The following is a 23,362-nucleotide window of genomic DNA, read 5'->3' as shown; positions in this document are numbered from 1 at the left end:
ATTAAACAGACAAAATTTAGTGGGATCTTTGATGAACAAATACAATTAATTTTAAATGATTAAATGTGTAAGTGAACTGAAAATACCATTTAATGAGATGAAATTATTTTTATCAAATTAATGAAGAACTAAAATTTTTTTCATTCTTCAGTGAAAAATCTTTGGTTTCTTTTTAAACTTTGCCAAATTCCTTACTACTGCAGACAACAAAGTCAGTATTTTGGGGCAAAATGTCCAACCCTCAATATACTTGATGATGATAACCTCTCTGTTGATACAGCTGCTATTGGATTCTCTGATGCTGTTCCCAGAGGACCACAAATGTGGTTTCCTGGAGCACAACCATAAGCAAGAAACCAGAATATGCTCCACTGTAAGTAGTCTCACAACTAAATAATTAAAAGTAATGTTATCTTCTGAACAAGGAGTTCAAAGGCTCAGTTATCAGAACTTCAACATTACAAATGTACTTATAAATGTAGTAAAAAAGCTGAAAACAGTGAAGCTAAATAATTCATGTAAGAGTCAATTTCCTATCAAGAGAGTATTTAGCTCTCAGAATTTTCCTTCCCCCAGAGCAAGTTTCTTTTCATTTTTGAACAAGCAACACCTAACATTCAAATAAAAAATGCATGTCTGGTGGAGTATGACTGAGAGGGTTGTGCTTTTTAAAGTCTTCTTCGGTTATGGTGGCTTCCCACTATCTCTATAAGCTAGAAGTTGACAGAAATGTACTAGACAGTCTGACAGGCCTTAAAAATAGACAAGAACGGGCCATGTTTAATTATCTTAGTAAATATAAAAAATAAGTAATTATCTTCTCTGCTCAGAAGGTCTAAGACAAAACAAATCCAAACATTTGGGGTTGCAAAGAAACAGGAATGTACGTCTTCCTGCCTCTGTGATCTTGAAACTATAGTATTTATTTGCATAATAGTTTAGGGCTTCCCAGATGGAGCTTGTGGTAAAGAACCCACCTGCCAATGCAGGAGACATAGGAAACACGGGTTCAATTCCTGGGTCGGGAAGGTTCCTTGGAAGAGGGTATGGCAACCCACTCCAGTATACTGTCAATGATCTATCAATGATATATTTTTGAAACTTAAATACAATCTAACAAAATTTCTCCAGAGTTGATGTTCTGTAGCAAAATCACCCAATCTAATTTAAGCACTGTAACCCAAGCTGCTTTAGAATTATAGCAAGGCAAACAGTATATGATAAACTTTAAAGGAAGTTAAAAGATGTAAAAATATTTGGTTCTATTTTTGAGCATGGAAGAAAATTAATTTTGGTGAAGGGGTGTCCTCCCCATGTCCTCCTTCCTGTGTAAGGAGTTAAAAGTAGAGGGTGAAAGGTGGCTCAGACTTGTCAGAAGAACTTTCATATGGCTTCGTCAGTATTAATTTCATGGCCTAAGACTTCAAGCACATTCTTAACGCCCTGAAGTTCACCCCTTCACATTCCTAACACATTCAGAAAGCTGCAAACTCCTAACACGGGGTTATTCGAACCAGTTCTGCCGTCTCTGTTCCCATACTTTGCTCTAGGAGGACTCATCGGGAAACAGAGACAACTTCATGATGCTATCATGAAGATTCACCACTGTTTGTTTCTTTTGGGCATCAATCTACCTGAAAATCTCCTATCCACCACTTTCTTCAGACTCCCCTACCCAGTCACTTTACTTCAGGTGACATTATTTCTGATTTCAAAGAGAAAATACAGGCCAGCAGGCTTCTCTTCCCTTTGATCTCAGCCACTCTCCAAAATAAAATGAGTAACTGATCTTTATCCCAGATACCATTTCCTTCTTTTCTACATGCATAGATGTCTAGGGATGCTTTCTCCAGTCTAATACTGATAACTTCATGTGAGTCTTATATCCCTGACCCACCCACCCCCCCACCTCCCTATGCTGACTCCTCCGGAGCCACGAGCCACCAGTTATCCTGTCTCTTCTATCTTCCACTTCTCTTTTGCTATTGCTCTTTCCTCTGAGCCAACATGCTCAAGGATTGCTATTAGAAACAACATCAATAACAAGCACAAAAACTCCTCCAAACTTTCCTGTCCTTCCACACTCCTGGTTGTTCCTGTCCCAGCAAAGCTTTTGGAAAGTATTCTTGACAACACATGTGACCACGTCTCCCTCATCTCCCACTCACCTCCTCCTCTTACACACCCAACCATCCCTCTTCCTTCTCTACTGCCCACAACTCCAGGGCCACTCTCCCTATGTTACTTCAAATGATCAGATCTTTACCTTGATTTGACCTTCCCAAAACATCAGACTACTTTTCTTTCTCCAAAAAAATAAAAACGATAACAACTAGCCAATAAGCACCCGAGAGGCACATGTCGTCATTAGCCATTAGGGAAACTCAAATCAAAACCACAATGAGGGATTTCCTTGGTGGTCCAGTGGTTAAGAACTCATCTGCCAATGCAGGAGACACAGGTCAGTCTCTAGTCTGGCAAGATCCCACATGCCCTGAAGCAACCAACCCAGTGCTCTAGAACCCAGAAGTCACAACTACTGAGCCTGTGCACGCTAGTGCTATGGTCTGCAGCAAGAGAAGCTACCACAAGGAGAAGCCCACACACCACAGCTACAGAAAAGCCAGAGCACAGCAATGAAGATCCAGCACGGCCAAAAATTAACCATTAAAAAAAATGATCTTAACCCACAGTGAAAAACAACAACAAAAAACAACCCACAATGACACACCACTGCACGCTCAGAAGGACGGCTAGTATCAAACTGTCCTAATGGAAACTGGAAGCATCATACATCGCTGGTAGGAATGTAAAACGGTACAGCTACTTTTGAAACTGGTTTGACAGATCCTCAAAATGTTAAACCTGCATTTTTAACATGTTGATACAGCCACTATTAGATTCTTTGATGTGGCCCCCAAGGGAACCACAAATGTGGTTTCCAGGAGCACATCCGTAAGCAAGAAACCAGAAAATGCTCCACTGTAGGTAATCAAAGGCACTTCTCACAAACTAAATAGTTAAAAGTATAACCCTCTCATAATTAAAAATACGACCCAGCAGTTCTACTCCTAGGTTTGCAGTATACCAAAGAGAATACAAAACATACACCAAAAACTCATACATAAATCACAAGATACTATATAACACATCTGTTAGAATAGCTAATATCCAAAAAAGGGGAGGAGGGCAAGAATATGAAGAAATTAGAATTCTTGTGCATTGCCAGTGGAAGTGATGCAAAATGGTGCAGTCAACTGTGGAAAAGTTTGGCAGTTCTTTAAGAAGTTAAACAGAATTACCATATAACCTAGCAATTCCACTTCAGGGGGATATACCCAAAAGAACCGAAAGCAAGAACTGAAACAGGAATTTGTACATCCATATTCACAGAAATATTATTCACAACACCAAAAACTGGAAACAACCCAAATAAGCATCAGCGTATGAATGGATGAGTAAAATGCGGTATATATAGACAACGAAATGTTATCAGTCTTAAAAAGGAAGGAAATTCTGACACATGCTACAAGATGAATAAACTCTGAAGACAAATGCTAAGGAGGTGAGGGGGAAGAAGTCACAAAAGGGCAAACAGCGTATGATTCCACTCACATAAGGTAACTAAAATAGGGAAATTCAAAGAGACAGAAAGTAGAACAGAGGTTACCAGAGGCTGGAGGTAGGGGCAATGGGGAACTACTGCTTAGTAGGCAGAGTTCTTGTTTGGGATGATGATGGCTGCACAACACTGTAAATGTACGGAATGTCACTTGACTGTACCTGTTAAAATGGTGAATTTTATGTTATGTATGCTTTACCACATTAAAAAGGGCAACGACAAAAAACTTTTTAAAAATATCTGTAACTTTAGTTCTATGTATTCTTCATAATAGCCAAAAAGTAGAACCTAAATGTATGCATTATTCATAAAAGCCGAAAAGTAGAAACATCATCATCTTATGAATGTGTGTTCATACACTGGAATACTAAGCAATAAAAAGGAATGAAGTGCTGACAACATGCAACGCGTGCATGGACCTTGAGAATTATGCTCAGTGAAAGAAAACAGACACAAAGGCCACACATTGTAAGATCTCATTTACATGCAATGTCTAAAATAGCAAATGTATACAGACAGAAGGTGGATCATCAGGACCCGAAGTGACAGGGGAATAAGAGGGATACTAATGGGTATGGGGTTTCTTTGGGGGTAATGAAAATACTCTAAACTTAGATCATGGGTGATGATTGCTTAACTCTGGAAATATACTAAAACCACTGAACTGTACACTTGAAATATGTATTTCATGATTCATAAATTACATCTCAATAAAAATGTAATAAAAGAGTAAAAAATAATAATAAAAGAGAAAAGTTTCAGTTCAGTTCAGTCGCTCAGTTGTGTCCGACTCTTTGTGACCCCATGAATCACAGCACGCCAGGCCTCCCTGTCCATCACCAACTCCCGGAGTTCACTCAAACTCACGTCCATCGAGTCTGTGATGCCATCCAGCCATCTCATCTTCTGTTGTCCCCTTCTCCTCCTGCCCCCAATCCCTCCTAGCATCAGGGTCTTTTCCAATGAATCAACTCTTCACATGAGGTATTGGAGCTTCAGCTTCAGCATCAGTCCTTCCAAAGAACACCCAGGACTGATCTTGCAGTCCAAGGGACTCTCAAGAGTCTTCTCCAACACCACAGTTCAAAAGCATCAATTCTTCAGCACTCAGCTTTCTTCACAGTTCAACTCTCACATCCATACATGACCACTGGAAAAACCATAGCCTTGACTAGACAGACCTTTGTTGGCAAAGTAATATCTGCTTTTCAATATGCTATCTAGGTTGGTCATAACTTTCCTTCCAAGGAGTAAGCGTCTTTTAATTTCATGGCTGCAATCACCATCTGCAGTGATTTTGGAGCCCAACAAAATAAAGTCTAGCACTGCTTCCACTGTTTCCCCATCTATTTCCCATGAAGTGATGGGACCGGATGCCATGATCTTTGTTTTCTGAATGTTGAGCTTTAAGCCAACTTTTTCACTCTCCTCTTTCACTTTCATCAAGAGGCTTTTGAGTTCCTCTTCACTTTCTGCCATAAGGGTGGTGTCATCTGCATATCTGAGGTTATTGATATTTCTTCTGCAATCATGATTCCATCTTGTGCTTCTTCCAGCCCAGCGTTTCTCAGGATGTACTCTGCATATAAGTTAAATAAGCAGGGTGACAATATATAGCCTTGACATACTCCTTTTCCTATTTGGAACCAGTCTGTTGTTCCATGTCCAGTTCTAACTGTTGCTTCCTGAACTGCATATAGGTTTCTCAAGAGGCAGGTCAGGTGGTCTGGTATTCCCATCTCTTTCAGAATTTTCCACAATTTATTGTGATCCACACAGTCAAAGGCTTTGGCATAGTCAATAAAGCAGAAATAGATGTTTTTCTGGAACTCTCTTGCTTTTTCCATGATCCAGCAGATGTTGGCAATTTGATCTCCGGTTCCTCTGCCTCAATAAAAATGTAATAAAAGAGTAACAGAAAAAGTTTAGAGACTCTTTAATTTAGGGCTTTAAGAGGAAGCTTGTATGTCAACCTTCATTTACCATTTCAGTGATGTGAGCACATCACTGTGAAGGGTCCAAACCATATACCCTAGGGTTGCTGAGGGAAAGAGTTTGCCTTGCCTCTTTAATTTCTCAAATTGATACTACTTGTTAAATAACTATCAGAAAGGAACAGACTCCTAAACAGTTGCCATGGCAGCTCAGTAGCAAAAGCATCAAGAATCATGAATATAGTGGCTTAGAGACAGTGTGTTACAGAGAAAATTGTATAAAATTTAAAGTCAGAAAACGTGACATCAGATTCCACACACCTTTAACAGCTGTGTGACCTAAGATACAAACTCAGTTTCTTCACCTATAAAACAGCGTAGAATCAGATACCATCTAATCAAAAGACGTGGAGAGTATTTATACAGCACATGAATTATCTTCTTTTCTACTAGAATATCACTCCCACTCTCTGCTTTCTATTTCATCTTAATAACTACACCTTACCTGACTTTGTCTTTCCCAACTTTCTTGCTCAGTCTTGTACAAGACTCCACAGGCAGTGCAGACTCACTGTTCCCCAAAAAGAAGAGCGTCGGACAGTGAGCTGCTGCTCACATGAGCCACTGCGGGGCGCTTGTGTCAGCACTCATGAGGCGCAAGTGAGGCAACAGTGAAATGTGGGAAACACTAAAATTAGAGGTAAGAGCAAACCTGAGTGTAGGGACATAAGTCACTCTTCATTTAGTCAAGATTAAATCTTCAGAGACAAAATAAGCATTCAAGAAGCGTGGGTTTTTTTATGTAGAAAGCATATGTATGAAGTAGCTTAGAATTAAGCAATCATTCCCAGCAGCCTATCAGGCCTCTATGATTTCCTATGGCCTATTTAACTTCAGAATAGACTGTCCCCCGAGCATACTAAGATAAGTTGCTGAAACACTTAGAGTATTTTCTAGGTTGGAAACCAATTGTCTTAATTCTCAGTCTATTAAGTAAATAATGTCAACTTTACTAGCTTTCAAAATTCTTTAAAATCACACCCTTTTCTATTATTATTTTAAAAATCAAAGAGTAGAGTAGTTTAAAAAAAAAAAACCACTTAGGACCTAGAATGTATATAGTCACCTAAGCTTAGCAGCAGCAGCAGCAAGCTTAAATGCAGAGTACAGAGAAACTAGAGAAAACCCAAATGACAAATTAAAAAAAAAAAAAATTAGTTTTGTGTTCAAAGTGGTCAAGATCTAAGATACATTATTATTTGATTAAAATAAAAAGACAAAAACTGCATTACTGGGGAAATCAATAAAAGCCAACACTTGCTTGTAAACACCAAGTATGTTATTTCTACTGCATAGGCTACCGTTCAAACCTGACTGCCAGCAGTGCTATGGCCGTCCCTTGGTGTGCTTAGAACATAAGCCACTATGAGCACAGGTTAAGCAATGTGTGGCCAGCTTCTCCATGCATACATGGCACAAGCTTCTGATCAGTTATTCAAAACTAAAAAAATAGCCAGCTAACTACTTGTGAGCACCAGCAAATTGTGTAACAGTGGCAAGTTGCACATACTGAGTTGTGGCTGCAAGATTTCACTTGTGCTGTCATACTTCCGGTTGTTTCCTAATGCCCAGGTCATGAGACATCAGCACCGAAGATCTGTCTGAACTTATTTTGCGTGACATTTGTTAGAAGTGAAGATAAGAGAACGTTGTTACAGATCAATTGTACAGTAGATATGGATGGAATTGACCATAATATGTAATATGCAACATGTTTTTAAATACCAATCTCAAACTACCAAAGCATTCCAAGAACAAATAGTATGACGACACATTTGGAAATGACCATGACACCTTACAGTCCATGACAGCAAAATTTGTTAATTGTGAAATCTTGAATTTATCTGGATTCTTGTCAGAGTCAGCCACACTTATTACAGCATTTTAACAAAATGTATATTTGTTAAAATAGACATACGGGAAAAACAACACTCCACCAGCTTGAAAGAAGAAACAGTGAAACTATTATCAGGATCAGATCTACCAAAGCAGTTTCAGGAGATTCCCCTATCAAATACTGTAATCATCTGCAGAATTTAACTAGGAGCTTTGCCAAGTAGAGAAAGTGCTAAATCTAGTCCTCTTTGTCTAAGAGGACAAGCATACACGATAGCTGCAATATTTCAGCACTGTGTTGCTCTGTAAACTACTAAAATTAGCTACATTACAAATGGAGCAGATGCTTTAAATTTTTATAAACTTATTTTTGACCCATAATCCATGTAGATCAAATTGCACCAATGGTATACCAATGGTGCCCCTTCCTCTGCTAACAATGAACTCAGGAATTTTTGTGCAAGCATTGAAAGAAAAAAGTGCTCACAACTTTACCGTACGTGTAACGCTGCGATGCATTCACTGTAAGACTTGGTGCACAAAAGGGAGAACTCTCTCTCCACTAATGAAAAGTTAACCTTAGAGAGTGCTCTAAACCTTTTCCTCTTCTATGCTTCCACAAAGCAAAAAGTCCCCAACAGTCTGTTCTTTTCTATACACATAAGGTGATTTTCTAGCACATTTAGTGCACAAAGACATGCATCACAGTCTTTCCCCAACCCAACAACCAAAGCACTAGTTCATCTGGAAACTGAAAATAGTGTACCTCTTTTACCTCAGAGAAAGAAGGCGATGAAAACAGCACAAGTCAACACAAAACAGCACTTTACCTGTTTCTAATACAAATTTCCACTTTACTCAAACTGGAATGAGAGAAAGACAACAGTATCCCATTGTTCACTGCAGCACTATTTACAATACTTAGAACAGAGAAGCAACCTAGATGTCCATCAACAGATGAATGGATAAAGAAGCTGTGGTACATATACACAATAGAATATTACTCAGCCATAAACACGAACACATTTGAGTCAGTTCTAATGAGGTGGATGAACCTAAAGCCTATTATACAGAGTGAAGTAAGTCAGAAAGAGAAAGATAAATATCGTATACTAATGCATATATACAGAACCTAGAAAAATGGTACTGAAGAATGTATCTGCAGGGCAACAATGGACAAACACACATACAAAATAGACTTATGGACATGGGGAGACAGGAGGAGAGGGTGAGATGTATGGAAGGAGTAACATGGAAACTTACATTACCATATGTAAAATAGACAGCCAATGGGAAATTGCTGTATGTCTCAGGAAACCCAAACAGGGGTTCCACATCCACCTAAAGGGGTGGGGTGGGGAGGGAGACGGGAGGCAGTTCAAAAGGGAGGGGATATATAATACCAATGGATGATTCATGTTGAGGTCTGACAGAAAACAACAAAATTCTGTAAAGCAATTCTCCTTCAATTAAAAAACAAACAAACAGAAAAAAAAAAAAAACTGGAATGAGAATAGAAAGACCACCAATATTCCTTTTCATAAAACCACTATTTTGGAAGATAAAGAAACAGTTATTGCAAATGAGGTGACAATATTTTGCAACATTTAGGCAGTTCTTCCCAAAGATATTTTACCAATGGAGATCAGAGATGGACAAAGAAACACATAATGGACTTATTTTTTTAACCTGAATTCCATCTATCAGTGATAACTTATTCAACAAAAAAGGAACTCAATTTATTTTCATGTCAGTGGTTAGATCTAAATGGAATCTACAAAATAAGTTCAAGAATGTTTGGTATTCAACTGCTCATAAGATGAATACATCCTCTGTGTCACTTTTATACCTCAAAACAGAGACTAGAAACTATTTAAAGGGGACAGTGACCACAAGAAAGCTATTTTAAAAGCAAGTTTCTTATTTCCCTAACATCACTGAATATAAACAATGAAAAAATTACTGAGGTGATAGTAATTAAAACTGTATAATTATTTATATGTTCTAATTAAATATCACTATTACGTTCTCACAGACTAAATAAGTAAATCAAAATAAATTGTAACTTTATTTCCAAATGATATACATATATATTACTTATGTATTCACATATAATTAATATATAATTACATAAATACATGTAGTTAAATATATAAAATATTAGGTATATAATCTAGATGATATTTGTAACCACAGTACCTCAACATAAAAAAACTGATCTATTTAAGTGATTTTTGCCAAGAGGCATGAGAACAGATTATGAAAACCAAAGAGATATGAAATGATAGTACATAACGCTCTGTATCCCATCCCACCACAACAGTCATGAATTACCCCTTCTTGTGGATTCAAGAAAGGCAATGTGGCCTGTGCACACAGCCTGTGCATAGCCTCAGAGCCTTATAGGTTCCACAGATAATGCACACATGTGGTCAACAAAGCACATCTTTAAATACCGTATGTTCAGAACACATGGTGATTTAATGTAAGATTAGCATATTTTTAACTGGGTTCTCTCTATCTGTTAAAGTATCTGCGAACTATACACAGTGTATGCAATCAACTTTAGAAAGAAAGGGCTTAGAGAGCCATGAGTTTAAGTCCCAGATTTTCCACTCACTGGGTATATTGTCTAAACTCCCTATGCCTATCTTCTCAGCCCTAACAAGAAAAGGACAATAACTCATAATTTCCCTTTCTCATAGAATTGTTCTGAGAGCCAAAATGAGACAGTATATATAAGCATGTTATCCTTTGTATAACAAAGGATAAAGTTCTATACAAACATATAGTATTTTCTTACATGTTTTCTTCTTACTAAAATCATTAAACACCACAACAACTAGTTTTACGTAACAACTGCTTGAAAGTAAGGAAAGGACACATTACAGCATTCGGTTTGGAATGAAAAATCCAATAAAATGCTATGTCAGCTTAAAGACAAGAACAAACTCCTTTAACCTTCAAGAAGAAGGAAGATGTAAAACACATTATTTAATTAGTCATCCTTTTCTCAACTCAGGTGAAAAAGGTGAGACAGACCCTTAAAAATAAATGTACATTAAATTTCAGGAAATAGGTTTTCTTTTAACTGGTTCCTACTGCTCTTGCATTCCCAACAAACAACAATTTGCTCTTATGAACTTAATATATGGGGCTGATTTGCTTTCTGTATGTAATTCTCAATATCTAAATAAGTCACTTCAAGCACTGCTTCTTTAAATGATGAAAAAATTGAAATGCCAAAGCAAATCAGAACAATGCACAGTTTTGGTTTTAAATGTTTCAATTTTTTTTAAACACTACATAGCAGCTTGAATATAACCAGTATTTAGTTAATGTTAGCTGAATGAATTAAGAATGCTTTGCTAACCTCTATTTTGCTTTTTAATAGATGGTGTGGGAGGACTGGACTGCCTTTGATTTATACCAAGTAGAATCCACATTTCACCATAAGCAGCAGAAATGACTTGTAGGCATACTTTATCAATTCTGCTCAGAAAACACCTACCCGTGAGTTGGCTGTGTACCGGAGTACACTCAGTAGTGCAGAATTACCTGAACCGCCTCCCTATACTTACAGGGATGCACCTGTACTCCTAGCAGTGAGTACAAGTACATGGAAAGAAATTCACTGAATACATTTCTTTAGCATGCAAAAACCAATTACTAACTCTTAGCTGTGGGTATTAAAACATCCAAAGGAACAAGGAACAAGTGAATTCTTATTTAGGAATTACCTCCAAAAACAGTAAAACCCAAATTATAACATTCATATAAATAGCATAAACAAAGTAAGTCTTCTTAATTTCTAACTTCTGTCTGCCCTCACAAAATCAAACAGTTGTCAACATAAAAACTCCTAATTCACACCAATATGGTTCACTTTCTCTTCATTTTATGTAAGATAATATCTAGTCTTCCCAGAACTACAAGCTATCAATATTCTAAGCAACAGGTTTCATTCTCTTTCATAGTAAATGTATTTCTTTATTGATTATATCATTCTGAAATTGCTACCACCTAATAATCCGAGTGATAATTTAAATCTCTATTTCCATGCTTATGAAATGGAAAGCACAGAATACTATTTACAAAGTGCACAAAACTTCGAAAAAGACCTCATTATTCTCAAAACAATTCCTATTCACATCGCAAATTAACAATAGAAGCCTCTTTATGAAACTGATATTTCTACAATTTTAACAAAAGCTTAGCAACAAATTTAAGAAAAGCTCTACAAAAAATTTTAACTTAGCAAACTCAAAATACCAACAGTTGTTGCACAATGTCTTTACCAAAACAAAAATTTTTAATCAAGACTTTAGATTTTAAGGAGTTATTTCAGAAAGAAAGTCTCAGAAAATGAAAGCCACAATCGCAAGCCTGGTTTCTTCAATACCCAGAAGAATTACCAATCATTGAACTACAATAATTTAACACTTCTGTTATTTTCAGATCTGTAGCTTATATTATTTAATTAAATTTATTTCAAACTGTAAACAATTTTACAAGGACTTCTCCATGCTCTCTGAGTTTACATGGCTGCAATTTCAGAAAGTTTGGGAGCTGAGGCAGTTTCTGATAACCCTAGATTTCCATAAAAATATAAGTATTACACCAGCAAATAATCACGCAGCTTACAAAAACACTGGAGTCAGAAAATTTATATGAAATGACATCTTGGTATATTACTGCACATGATTTTACAAAAATCTGTATCTTCATTCCGACAATAAACATTTGAGCCACCTGCCATCAGCACTGCCCTTGGGAAGTTCACTATCTAAAGAACAACAACAGGACTTCCCTGGTTTTGTCGTGGATAAGAATCCATCTGCCAATGCAGAGGACATGGGTTCGGTCCCTGGTTCAAGAAGATTTCACAGGACACAGAGCAACTAAGCCCCAAAACCCCCAAGCACCTAGAGCCGGTGCTCTGCAACAAGAGAAGTCACCGCGATGAGAAGCCCAAGCACCACAACGAAGAGTAGTGCCCGCTCGCCACAACTAGACAAAGTTCTCCCAAAGCAATGATAAAGAAATAAATAAAATACCGAACAGTGGTAAAACATGCAATCAGATTAAAACTAAAGTATAATTATGTAATATATACAGTATAATGTGTTAGATGATACAATATAAATAGTAAAGAGAAAAATTCTCCTGACCAACTCATTGGAGATATACATCACCTAGAACTATGAACAAGAAATGCCATCGCCCAGTAGTGGTCGGTCAGAAATATGGAATTCCAGGTCCCAAGCAAACTTACTGAACCAGAATCTGAAATTTAACAAGCTCTCCAGGTAATCCCAATGCACATTTACATTCTGAAAAGCACCGATCCAGAGCATAACTAAAAAACAGTAAATAAGTAAAAGTGACATCTTGTACTTTTAAGTTCTTCAGGCCCCATCCTGAGCCTCTTTACAAATGAACAGATAATTTAACAAGTTCAGCTACCGAGTTTCACAGATCAGGATCAAAGAGTGAGATACCACTGACAACAAAGAAAGCATACAGGAAAAACTAATGAAAAGCAAACTCAAAAAGGGATGGCTATCGAGGGGCATTTAAGCAGCAACAGTCTACGCTTTCTGTCTAGATAGGCCTTAAAGGTCTCAATGTATTACAGAAGTATAACAGTAAATGATGTCTTTAAACCTGCCTCCTCTAACTAGACCACAAATTCCTTAAGGACAGGGACCTAGTTTTATTCTTATACACTCACATTTGTAAACTGAATGACCCTAAATCTTTAAGATGAGTTCAGTTACACAACAAGATGTTTAACACATTTCAGAAAATTTTCTATCTAGAAAGATTACAATAAATATGTCACAACATTTCTTTTTTTAAAGAATAAAGCTGCTCCAGTGTATACAAGAAGCACTCTAAGGACAGAGGCTTTACTGAACTTGTGGCTCCAAATGCGAATGTCTTTTCTGACTCTATTCAAATTCACTTCTAGGGGACCAGTGAGTGGAATGAGTACAGAAAAAGGATAAAGATTAGAAGAGAATGGAGGTTTTTTTGTTTTACCTAGTTAGATAATAGGTAACTAAGGAGACAGGTACATGCATACATCTCTAAATATATGTATAAGTTCACATTATTTTTTTTAATTTTATTTTATTTTTAAAATTTACATAATTGTATTAGTTTTGCCAAATATCAAAATGAATCCGCTCTGGAGGGTACATATCATATTTAAGTAGGTGTGTGAACAGAAGAGGCTTGGAGAGAGTTTTCATTGGTTACTTAAAATTTTATTATTATAGGGTTTACAAATGATGTGTATTAGTGTTTTCTTTTTTTTTTTTTAAGGAGGAGAAATTAGTGAATAAAAAGCTAATTCACTTCAGTCAGCTTTCTGTCTCTGTACAAACATACCCAAGCACACATTCACATATTCACACACTACTTCGTAGTAAAATGAACATCTTGAATTTAGACTATAGAAGCCATAGATTTGGAGAAGGAAATGGCAACCCACTCCAGTGTTCTTGCCTGGAGAGTCCCAGGGATGGGGGAGCCTGGTGGGCTGCCTTCTATGGGATTGAACAGAGTCGGACATGAATGAAGCGACTTAGCAGCAGCAGCAGCAGCCATAGATTATTATAAACAGCTATTCCTTTAACTGTTTTCAAAAATCAAAATCTGTAATTTTAATCTGAAATGTATTTTTCTTAAAGAAAAACTATTAAAATAAGCAATAAAATATATACAAATAATAAAAAAAAAAGAAGAGAATGGAGGGAGAATAAAAATCAAGAAAACACTCAGGGTTCTTCCACTCATGAAAATAAAAAGAGCAAAAACGGGAAGCCTCACCAAAGAAACAGCAACGCTACAAGAAAACAAATGCCACCACCAGCAACCATTCACTCCACGGTCCTTGCCCCTCTGAACCAGACACAAGTTCACAATCTGCCCAACCTAAGAACTCCCCAAAGACACCTTTTCTCTAGAAATACTTTCCCTCCTGGCCTTCAATCAGTTGATGACAGCCAGTTTACACTACAACAAATTCACTCTTCCAAAACAGCAAACTTTATGACATCCTAGTCATTACTCTCCAAACAAATCATCAATTTTCTTGTCTATGTCCTTGCTCATGCTATTACTTCATTCAGAGACCTTTCTGCTCTGTTAATTTGACCCTGCACCTTAGCTGCCAGCCACGAGTGGCTATTTAACATTTGAAACACGGCTAGACCGGACTGAGATGAGCAGTAAAGTGTAAAATACACATCGAGTTTTGAAGACCCGGTACAAAAAGATGTGAAAGTATTGTTTGTTTGTTTTTTAACAATGATTACATGTTGAAAGGTTTTGGATATATTCAATTAAAGGAGATACATAATTAAAATTATTTTCACCTGTTTCTTTTTAGTTTTTAACATGGCTACTAGAAAATTTTAAATTACTATGTGGTTCACATTGCATTTCTATTGGACAGCACTGGTCTAAATCCTACTCATTCTTCAAGGCCTAATTCAAACACCCCCGCCCCCATACAGCTTTCCCCAATGACTCCAAATGGACGTGGTTTCTGTCTCCCAGAACTTTGACAACACTTTTATTAATACGTCCAAAGAACTAGGGCAATTTTATCTTCTTACCGAGTGTACCTCTACAGCTCCCCAACTCCAAGGTAAGTCAATTGAGAAAAGAAAGTACATCTAGGTAAGTTTTTATCTTACACCTTCATCAATAGTACATATATTGATGCTAAGGTGATGCCTGATGTCTGCTAAGTGAGAGCTGAATTTCTCAATTACTATTACTATATTATCTATCCCTTTCAACGATTTCCAGTTCTTTCAGAGGGATTAAACTCCATGTCTACAAATGTCCTGGATTATTATTATTAGACAAATAGAGTGCTAGTGAGCTATACATATATGATGAACAGGCAAATTCAAAACTATCTAATACCTGTGGTCAATGCACTTAGATCAATTGTAAAAATTCGACAAGCCTCTAAAGGTTCCATTTTTTAAATGATGTTATCTCTAAAAGTGTACTGTGAAGATCAACTATTTCAAAAATAGGAGATTTTCCCAGAGAGTAACAACACTAGGTGACTAAAGCCTACCAAAAATTGTCAGAAGTCCTCCCCACAACCCTGACTGTAAATCAGGTAAGCGCGCAAAGCCTTGAGGACAGCAACAGCGGTGTCCTACGTCGCATCCAACGCTCTGAAATAGAGTTGTGAGCAAAATAGCAGGAAGGAAAAAGATGTGTGGAAGAGACGAAAGGTGGAAACTGTTGGAACGCGAAATGAGAAATGAAAACTAGGACTAAAAATGTCTCAGTTATGTGGGAGGGAGTCATCCCTAGGTGTACCAGTCAACCTCTGAACCAAGCAAAGGCTACGGCAGTCATTTCAAGGGGTCTTTTCTTCAAGGAGTATTCCAGTGCCTGAGATCTGCATCCGCGAAACTTCCTTCCTAACCAGCAGCCTACTCTGACTCCCCGGGCCAGGGACTCCGGCCAAACCCAGCCCCGAAGCCACCCTTCTCCAGCACATTTTGGAAGCCGGCGGATGAAGCTGGAAGGGTCAACTGAGGCCCAGCACCTGGACGAGACCCTTCTCCCTCCGAGTCTGGCTTTAGCCCCTAGGGCAGGACCGTGCTGGCAGAGGGGAACCCGGCAGGCAGAGGGGGCGGGGCAGGGCTCCGGGCTTCGAGCACCGGTCTTCCCGTTCCATGCCGGCGCCAGCCGGGGACGCGGGGACGGGCAGGGTGGTGACAACGCAGAAAAGAAGGGCAGTGCGAAGCAGCCCGGGGCTTCTACTCACCAGCCTTCGTCGTCCGACGTCGGCAGTGGCAGGACCTCTTCTCCTTCCGCCATTGCTGTTGACGTCCACGTCACTTTGCCGAAAAGTGGACCCGGCGCCGAGACCGACTTATACCCAACGTCGTAAAAGGTCCTCGGAAGTCTGGGACCAAGCTTCTGGAGAGGGAAAGGAAGAGAGAGGGAGGAGGCGAAGGACGGGAAGAACGCGACGTCACGACGTCCCGAGGGCGAAAGGCAACTTGGAGGAGGAGACTTGGAGAGCCGCTACCCTTCCAAAGACTACACGTCCCAGGATGCCGCGGGCCCTGGGCCGGACGCAGTGGGTGGGGTTTGGCAAGAGCGTGGGTCCCAGAAAGAGGCCCTTGTAAGCGTCCCTTTTTGGCGTCCAGTTAGCGTCTTCTTTGCGTCTTAGCGTCCTGCTTAGAGTCATATTTGACAGTTTTAAGTAGTGGAGGGAGGAGAGAAGGGGAAATGCCATAGGGAAGATGGAGCGGTCAAAAGTACAAGTGGAGGCCATATACTTTATGTCTGAATGCTTTAAAAGTTGTTTTTCAAAAAGCTAAACAGTAAAGGAGAAGGAAATGGAAGCCCACTCCAGTGTTCTTGCCTGGAGAATCCCAGGGACGGGGGAGCCTGGTGGGCTGCCGTCTATGGGGTTGCACAGAGTCGGACACGACTGAAGCGACTTAGCAGTAGCAGCGAAGGAGGTGTGTTCTAGGCTCCCACCTTTATAAACATCTTTCATATATAAACATGGAAGTGAAAGTGAAAAGTGGCTCAGTCCTATTCGACTCTTTACGACCCCATGGACTGTAGCCCTCCAGGATCCTCTATCCATGGAATACTCCAGGCAAGAATACTAGAGTAGGTTGCCATTCCTTTCCCTAGGGGATCTTCTCTACATGGGGATCGAACCCTGGTCTCCTGCATTGCAGGAGGATTCTTTACCGCCTGAGCCACCAAGGCTAGAATTATAAATTTGGACTTGACATTGCATGTTTATAAACATATTTCATATGTAAACACAGAAAGTCAAGTCCAAATTTAGAATCTAGAACTCTGGAGTTCCAAGCAGAGAGAGCTGCTACGTTTTATCTCTTCCCACCCTACTTCCCCTTCACTCCACATTGGTGGCCACCTCTGCCTGCACGTCCAAGCTCGGTTCCCACCATCACCACAAAAGCAGGGGCTTTTTGTTCTACTTTGACCATCCATGGGCCTAGGGGTGGGCAGAGGCTCCGGAGGATGGACCTAGGGAAATGCTTTTGCCAACCTGGACACAGTGCTGATGTACCACATGTAACAATACAGATAAGTCTGGAAAATATGATGTTAAATGAACAAGGGTAGGTAAAGTATGGTGTCATTTATATTTGATTTTAAAAATAGGCAGCACAGTATATTTTTTATTAATAGATACATGTCTGCTTTTTTAAAAAATGTAGCAGAATGATACACAGAAAACTTGGAATGGCAGTTCTCAAAGATAAACACTGACAGCCTTTAGTTAAAGCAGTGAAAACACATGTTATTCGGAAACTACTGGCAGTAGGGAAAGGGCTGAGTTCCATTGTGATTTTTGCAGAAGTGATTAGGGGTTTTAAAGGGAGAATGAGGGAGCAGGGAGAGCTGGACTCATTAGAGTCAGACAAGTGAAAAATCACAAAACATCCGTCAATGTCATTGTGATTAGACCAGCAGTGTCTGCTAGCTGGCAATTTTCAAGGTTAGGATTCTTCCCTCCCACAGAGATTGGGAGACAGAGACCCTGTTCTTCTTGATGATTCATTTCAAAGGAATGGCTCTCAGGCCTTGAGAAGGACACTTCTAAGTTGTAGAGGTACAGATTCACAACTGTGAGTCTTTTCTCTCTCCAAGAGAGATCAGCAGCCTAACATCAGGTGTTGGCTTGATCAAACAGTAAATTCTCCTGTCAGCCATCGCACTTCCTCAGTCAGACATTTTAATGGGGTTTGGTGGGGGCCCAGGTCATCCTAGGGACACAGCCTTAAGTTGCTAAAAAATGATGCTAGTCTTTAATCAGGTCTCTAGTGCAAGGGTTTGGACAGAGCTGTTAAGTTCTGTGGTTCTCACAGTTACATTTGTGGGAGGAGAGAAAATGGCTTCAATTATATTTTTAATATTTTGTTTCTAAAGAGCTGAAAAGAGGCTATGTAGGTGTTCTGTATTCTTTATAGAGTCTATACTTGGTATCTAAAATGTTTCATAATTTTTAAAACTATTTGATTAAATAAGCTCTTTAATTTCTAAGCAAAAACATGTTCATTCTCTTCCCCAAAGGAAAGATAACACAGAGCCACATTATTGCATCCACTTCTAAGTCCAGGATGTCTGCATGATGATCAGTCCTATGGGGAAAATTTCTTTTAATGTGGAATGAGAATCTAGATGGCAGCTATCAAAAAGAATAAAAGGCATGGATCTGGGTCAAATTACCATTCCAATATTCAGGATGTCTACTGGGTCTCTTCAGTTGTTGTCAGGGGGTTTTCAGAAGCTTTTCCAAAAAAATTTTTTTTAACTGTTTAGCCAGTGACATGACAAACAGTTGTTCATCGGTTAAGGTGATCCTACCCCTCAACTGTAATTCATCTTGAGAGTAATTAAGCCAGTGACTGCTTTATACTCCATGTGGTAAAAATATTATTCCACTAAAAATGTATCACTTGACATTTTCAAGCATTTTTTTTCATTCTGTAGAAGATGAAACTTCCAACTTCCATTCTCTTTAATAGGGCCAGGGTCAGCTTCAGGGGCGTGTAGTCTGTGCAACAGCACAGGACTCCATGCCATCTGGAAATGCTTTTTTTTTCCATTTTATTTATGTATTGACTGATTTTTGGCTGTGCTGGGTCTTCGTTGCTGTGTGGGCTTTTCTCTAGTGGTGAGTGGGGGCTACTCTCTGGTTACCATGCACAGGCTTCTCACTGCAGAGGCTTCTTGCAGAGCCTGGGCTCCAGGACAAGCAGGATTCAGTAGTTGCACCTCCCCGACCCCAGAGCACAGGTGGCTCATGGGCTTAGTTGCTCTGAGGCATGTACAATCTGCCCGGATCAGGAATCAAACCCACGTCTCCTGCATTGGCAGGTGGATTCTTTACCACTGAGCTGTCAGGGAATCCCTGGAAATTCTTAATAATTTTGGAACAGGAGGCCCCTCATTTTTATTTTGCACTAGGCACCCCCACAAATTATGTAGCCATTCTCAATAGGATCAATATGACATTGATATATACCCCGTGGGGACAAGATTTCAATAGAAATTAGTGATGATATCTTCTGAAGTATTTATATCATCTGTTCCTTACTCGTCAAACCTTTCAGCATCATACCGAGTACTCTGAATTCATGGTATCCACCAAGATGACATCCTCTTCCTCCAGTGGTAATTCTAGGAATCTGCTTGTTAGCTAAAGTCTTGCAAACTTAGTATGCCTTGGGTTCCTCTTGCTTGAACATGTTGCACTGGCTGCACCACACTCTCTGCAGTGTTTGCTTGTGTTTGGCTTGTTGATATCCAGGCTGCTGAATTCTCCAAGCAAGGCTTCAAAGGTACATGAACCGAGAACTTCCAGATGTTCAAGCTGGATTTAGAAAAGGCAGAGGAACCAGAGATCAAATTGCCAACATCCACTGGATCATAGAAAAAGCAGTTCCAGAAAAACATCTGCTTTATTGACTATGCCAAAGCTTTTGACTGTGTGGATCACAACAAACTGTGGAAAAGTCTTAAAGAGATGGGAATACCAGACCACCTTACCTGCCTCCTGAGAAATCTGTATGCAGGTCAAGAAGCAACAATTAGAACCAGACATCCTCTCATAGAACAACAGACTGGTTCCAAATAGGGAAAGGAGTACATTAAGGCTGTGTATTGTCACCCTGCTTATTTAACTTATATGCAGAGTACATCATGTGAAATGCTGGGCTGGATGAAGCACAAGCTGGAATCAAGACTGCCGAGAGAAATATCAATAACCTCAGATACGCAGATGACACCACCCTTATGGCAGAAAGTGAAGAGGAACTAAAGTGCCTCTTGATGAAGGTGAAAGAGGAGAGCAAAAAAGCTGGCTTAAAACTCAGCATTCAAAAAACAAAGATCATGGCATCCCATTCCATCACTTCATGGCAAATAGATGGGGAAACAATGGAAACAATGACAGAGTTTATTTTCTTGGGCTCCAAAATCACTGCAGATGGTGACTGCAGCCATGAAATTAAAAGACGCTTTCTCCTTGGAGGAAAAGCTATTTCCAACCTAGACAGCATACTAAAAAGCAGAGACAATACTTTGCCAACAAAGGTCTGTCTAGTCAAAGCTATGTTTTTCCCAGTAGTCATGTATGGTTGTGAGAGCTGGACCATAAAGAAAGCTGAGCACCAAAGAATTGATGCTTTTGAACTGTGGTGTTGGAGAAGACTCTTTAGAGTCCCTAGGGCTGCAAGGAGATCAAACCAGTCAAAAAAAAAAACAAAACAGTCCTGAATGTTTATCGGAAGGACTGATGCTGAAGCTGAAGCTCCAATACTTTGGCTACCTGATGCGAAGAGCTGACTCATTTGAAAAGACCCTGATGCTGGGAAAGATTGAAGGCAGGAGGAGAAGTATCACCGACTTGATGGACATGAGTTTGAGCTAGCCCTGGGAGTTGGTGATGGACAGGGAAGCCTGGTGTGCTATAGTCCATGGGATCGCAGAGTCAGACATGACTGAGCGACTGAACTGAACTGAACTGAGTTATTGCAGATCTCAGTGGTGGTTGAGTCTTCTGCTCATAAGCCCTTTTTCCTTTTTCTCTTGCTCTGGATCAGGGTCATCCACTCTTCCCCTTCACCTTGTCTTGTCTTCTGAAAGGACAAACACCACATTGGGTTGTTGATCTCCAGTCTGCTAAGTTAGTTTTCTAACTCATGAGTTAGAGAAAATGAGAAAATTCATTTTCATGAGTTTTCTGATCTTTCCTCTTGATCTGGATCCAGTTTATCTACATTTTCCCCAACATGCCTCACTTCCTGCGATGACAACAATATTACTATGCCCAAAGAACATTCCCTAGCTGGCTACAAGTTTTTATGCTTGTAAGTTTCCTAGTATTTTTGTGCTTTTAAAAAAATCTCAAAGTCCTACCTTTTACCTGGATGGTTGTGAACTTAAAAGATATATAAGCATGAGATTACAGTAAAATTTGTTAAATTCTAGTAGTAAATCTCTGCTTAAATCTTTTTCAAGAGCTAGAGAAGATTTTATTATGAAATTATCTAAATGTATTTTCTCACATTACTCTTTTCTCCTAATTATAAGAAGATTCCATCAATGATACTAGGAGCTCTCTCTGCTTTTATACATCTTTGGTGTCCTTTTGGAACAGAAGGAGTTGGAATTTCTTTTTTCATAGACCTGCTAATGCTAATAGTTGTGACCACCTGGCACACAATGGAGCCATTCCAAGATATGCCTTCAAGAAATGCGTATCCAGTCATCTACATAGAGTGTATTATCTGCCCGTGCTTCACAGTTATTTGTATTTTCATCCCCAAATAGGAAGGGTAGTAGTATTCTATAGTATCTTTGGATAAAACCAAATTGCATTTTTACAAAGGGAAAATTAAAGTTTGTTGTTTTGAATGAAACTGTAAAAACCAAAAATATGTTTAATCTTTTACTGGTGTTCTGTGCCATATAATTATGTAATTCCTATTGTATTAGATGTACAAAAGTCATATTATGACACATAGCCTATTCTCAATACATACTTGTGAAATGAACTGAAGAATGTTTTTAAAATATTTTGGAATGGATGAAGTCATTCACCAATATAGAAACAGCTGGTTGGGACTAGAGGCAGGTGAGGGATTATTACCTCATCTGTGTGGTCAATCTTTATGTTAGGGGTAATAGCGTTTATTTCAGCTTTTATTATAGTATTATCATAGCATTTCTTTTAAAAGGGTAGACAGAAGCAGTCATAGCTCTTTTCTTCCTTCTCAAGCAATCTTTTCTAAATTCTCATGCATTCTTAGGTGAAGATGAACACCTACTAATGTGTATTAATCTATTGCTACATAAAAAATTATCCCCAAACTCAACATCTCTAAACTGTAAGCATTTATTTATCATGATTTCTGTGGGTCAGGAGTTTAGAAGCCACCTAGCTAGATGTTCTGACTTAGGGTCTCTTGAGATTATAATCGAGATATTGGCCAGGATTGCAGTCATGCAATCATCTGAAGGCTTCCCTGGGCTACAGAGTCTACTTGGACAGTGGCTCACTCACATGCCTGACAAGTTGGTGTTGGCTGTTGGCAGGATTCCTATGGTGCTCTCCAAATGAGACTTTCCATGGGCTACTTGAATGTCCTTTCAACATGGAGGCGGGCTTCCCCTAGAGTGAGAGTTAAGAGAGACCAAGATCAAAGTCACAGTATTTTTTTTTATTACCCAGCCTCAAAAGTCATACTCTATCATTTCTGCCATATCATTGTTTACCCAGATCTGCCCTGTTCAGTGTGGGAGGAAACTACAAAAAGGCCTGAAGACTCAAAGGCAAGAATTATTTACGGCCATCTTGGAGGCTGGATGCAAATGAGGTAACATTAGACTCTATAGATTCTTCATTGGCCAATCAACTTACCCCTGAGATTCCTGCCTATATTATCTCAGCTCTCCTCAAGTTCTACCTCGTCTGAACTTGTAAAGGACTAGCAGCAGGCTCTCTTATCTGGGCACTGGTTCATACAGTATCTTATTTTCTTTAACTCTGAGAATGACAACTAGTTCATTTTCTGAGTTCTTTTGTGTCCTCCACCACACCAAATGCAGAGCTGAAAATGTAGATGGTGTCCAAAAATTCCTGCTGAATAACAAAAGATTGATTTTTGTCCCTTCACGTATCATGTGAGAGTTTCAGAATTCTAAACTTTCCCAGGAATTTTCCTTGTCTTACAAGGACAAATGTTTTCACAATTTTCAAAATTACTTTAGTTATTTGTAATTTTAAAACCCCATCAGGAACAGCATTCCAAGACTCTTTAAACTACTGAAGCCTAACATTTAATTTAACGATGAACAAAACCAAGTT

General features: G+C 39.1%; 1 protein-coding gene across 2 annotated transcripts in view; it reads right to left on the bottom strand.

The window, feature by feature from the left end:
- Window positions 1-16,341, bottom strand: part of TBC1D23 (TBC1 domain family member 23) — a 56,728-nt gene extending 40,387 nt beyond the window's left edge. For both annotated transcript variants that reach the window (XM_005201221.5, XM_002684708.7), the window contains exon 1: window positions 16,262-16,341. In XM_005201221.5, the coding sequence (XP_005201278.2) occupies window positions 16,262-16,314 (53 nt within the window). In that variant the 5' untranslated portion in view covers window positions 16,315-16,341. The remainder of the gene's footprint in view (window positions 1-16,261) is intronic.
- Between the last annotated feature and the right edge of the window lie 7,021 nt (window positions 16,342-23,362).

The sequence above is a fragment of the Bos taurus genome, chromosome 1, assembly GCF_002263795.3.
Source record: "Bos taurus isolate L1 Dominette 01449 registration number 42190680 breed Hereford chromosome 1, ARS-UCD2.0, whole genome shotgun sequence".
In the NCBI taxonomy this organism is placed as follows: Eukaryota; Metazoa; Chordata; class Mammalia; order Artiodactyla; family Bovidae; genus Bos; species Bos taurus.
This window is presented reverse-complemented; position numbering and strand designations above follow the sequence as displayed.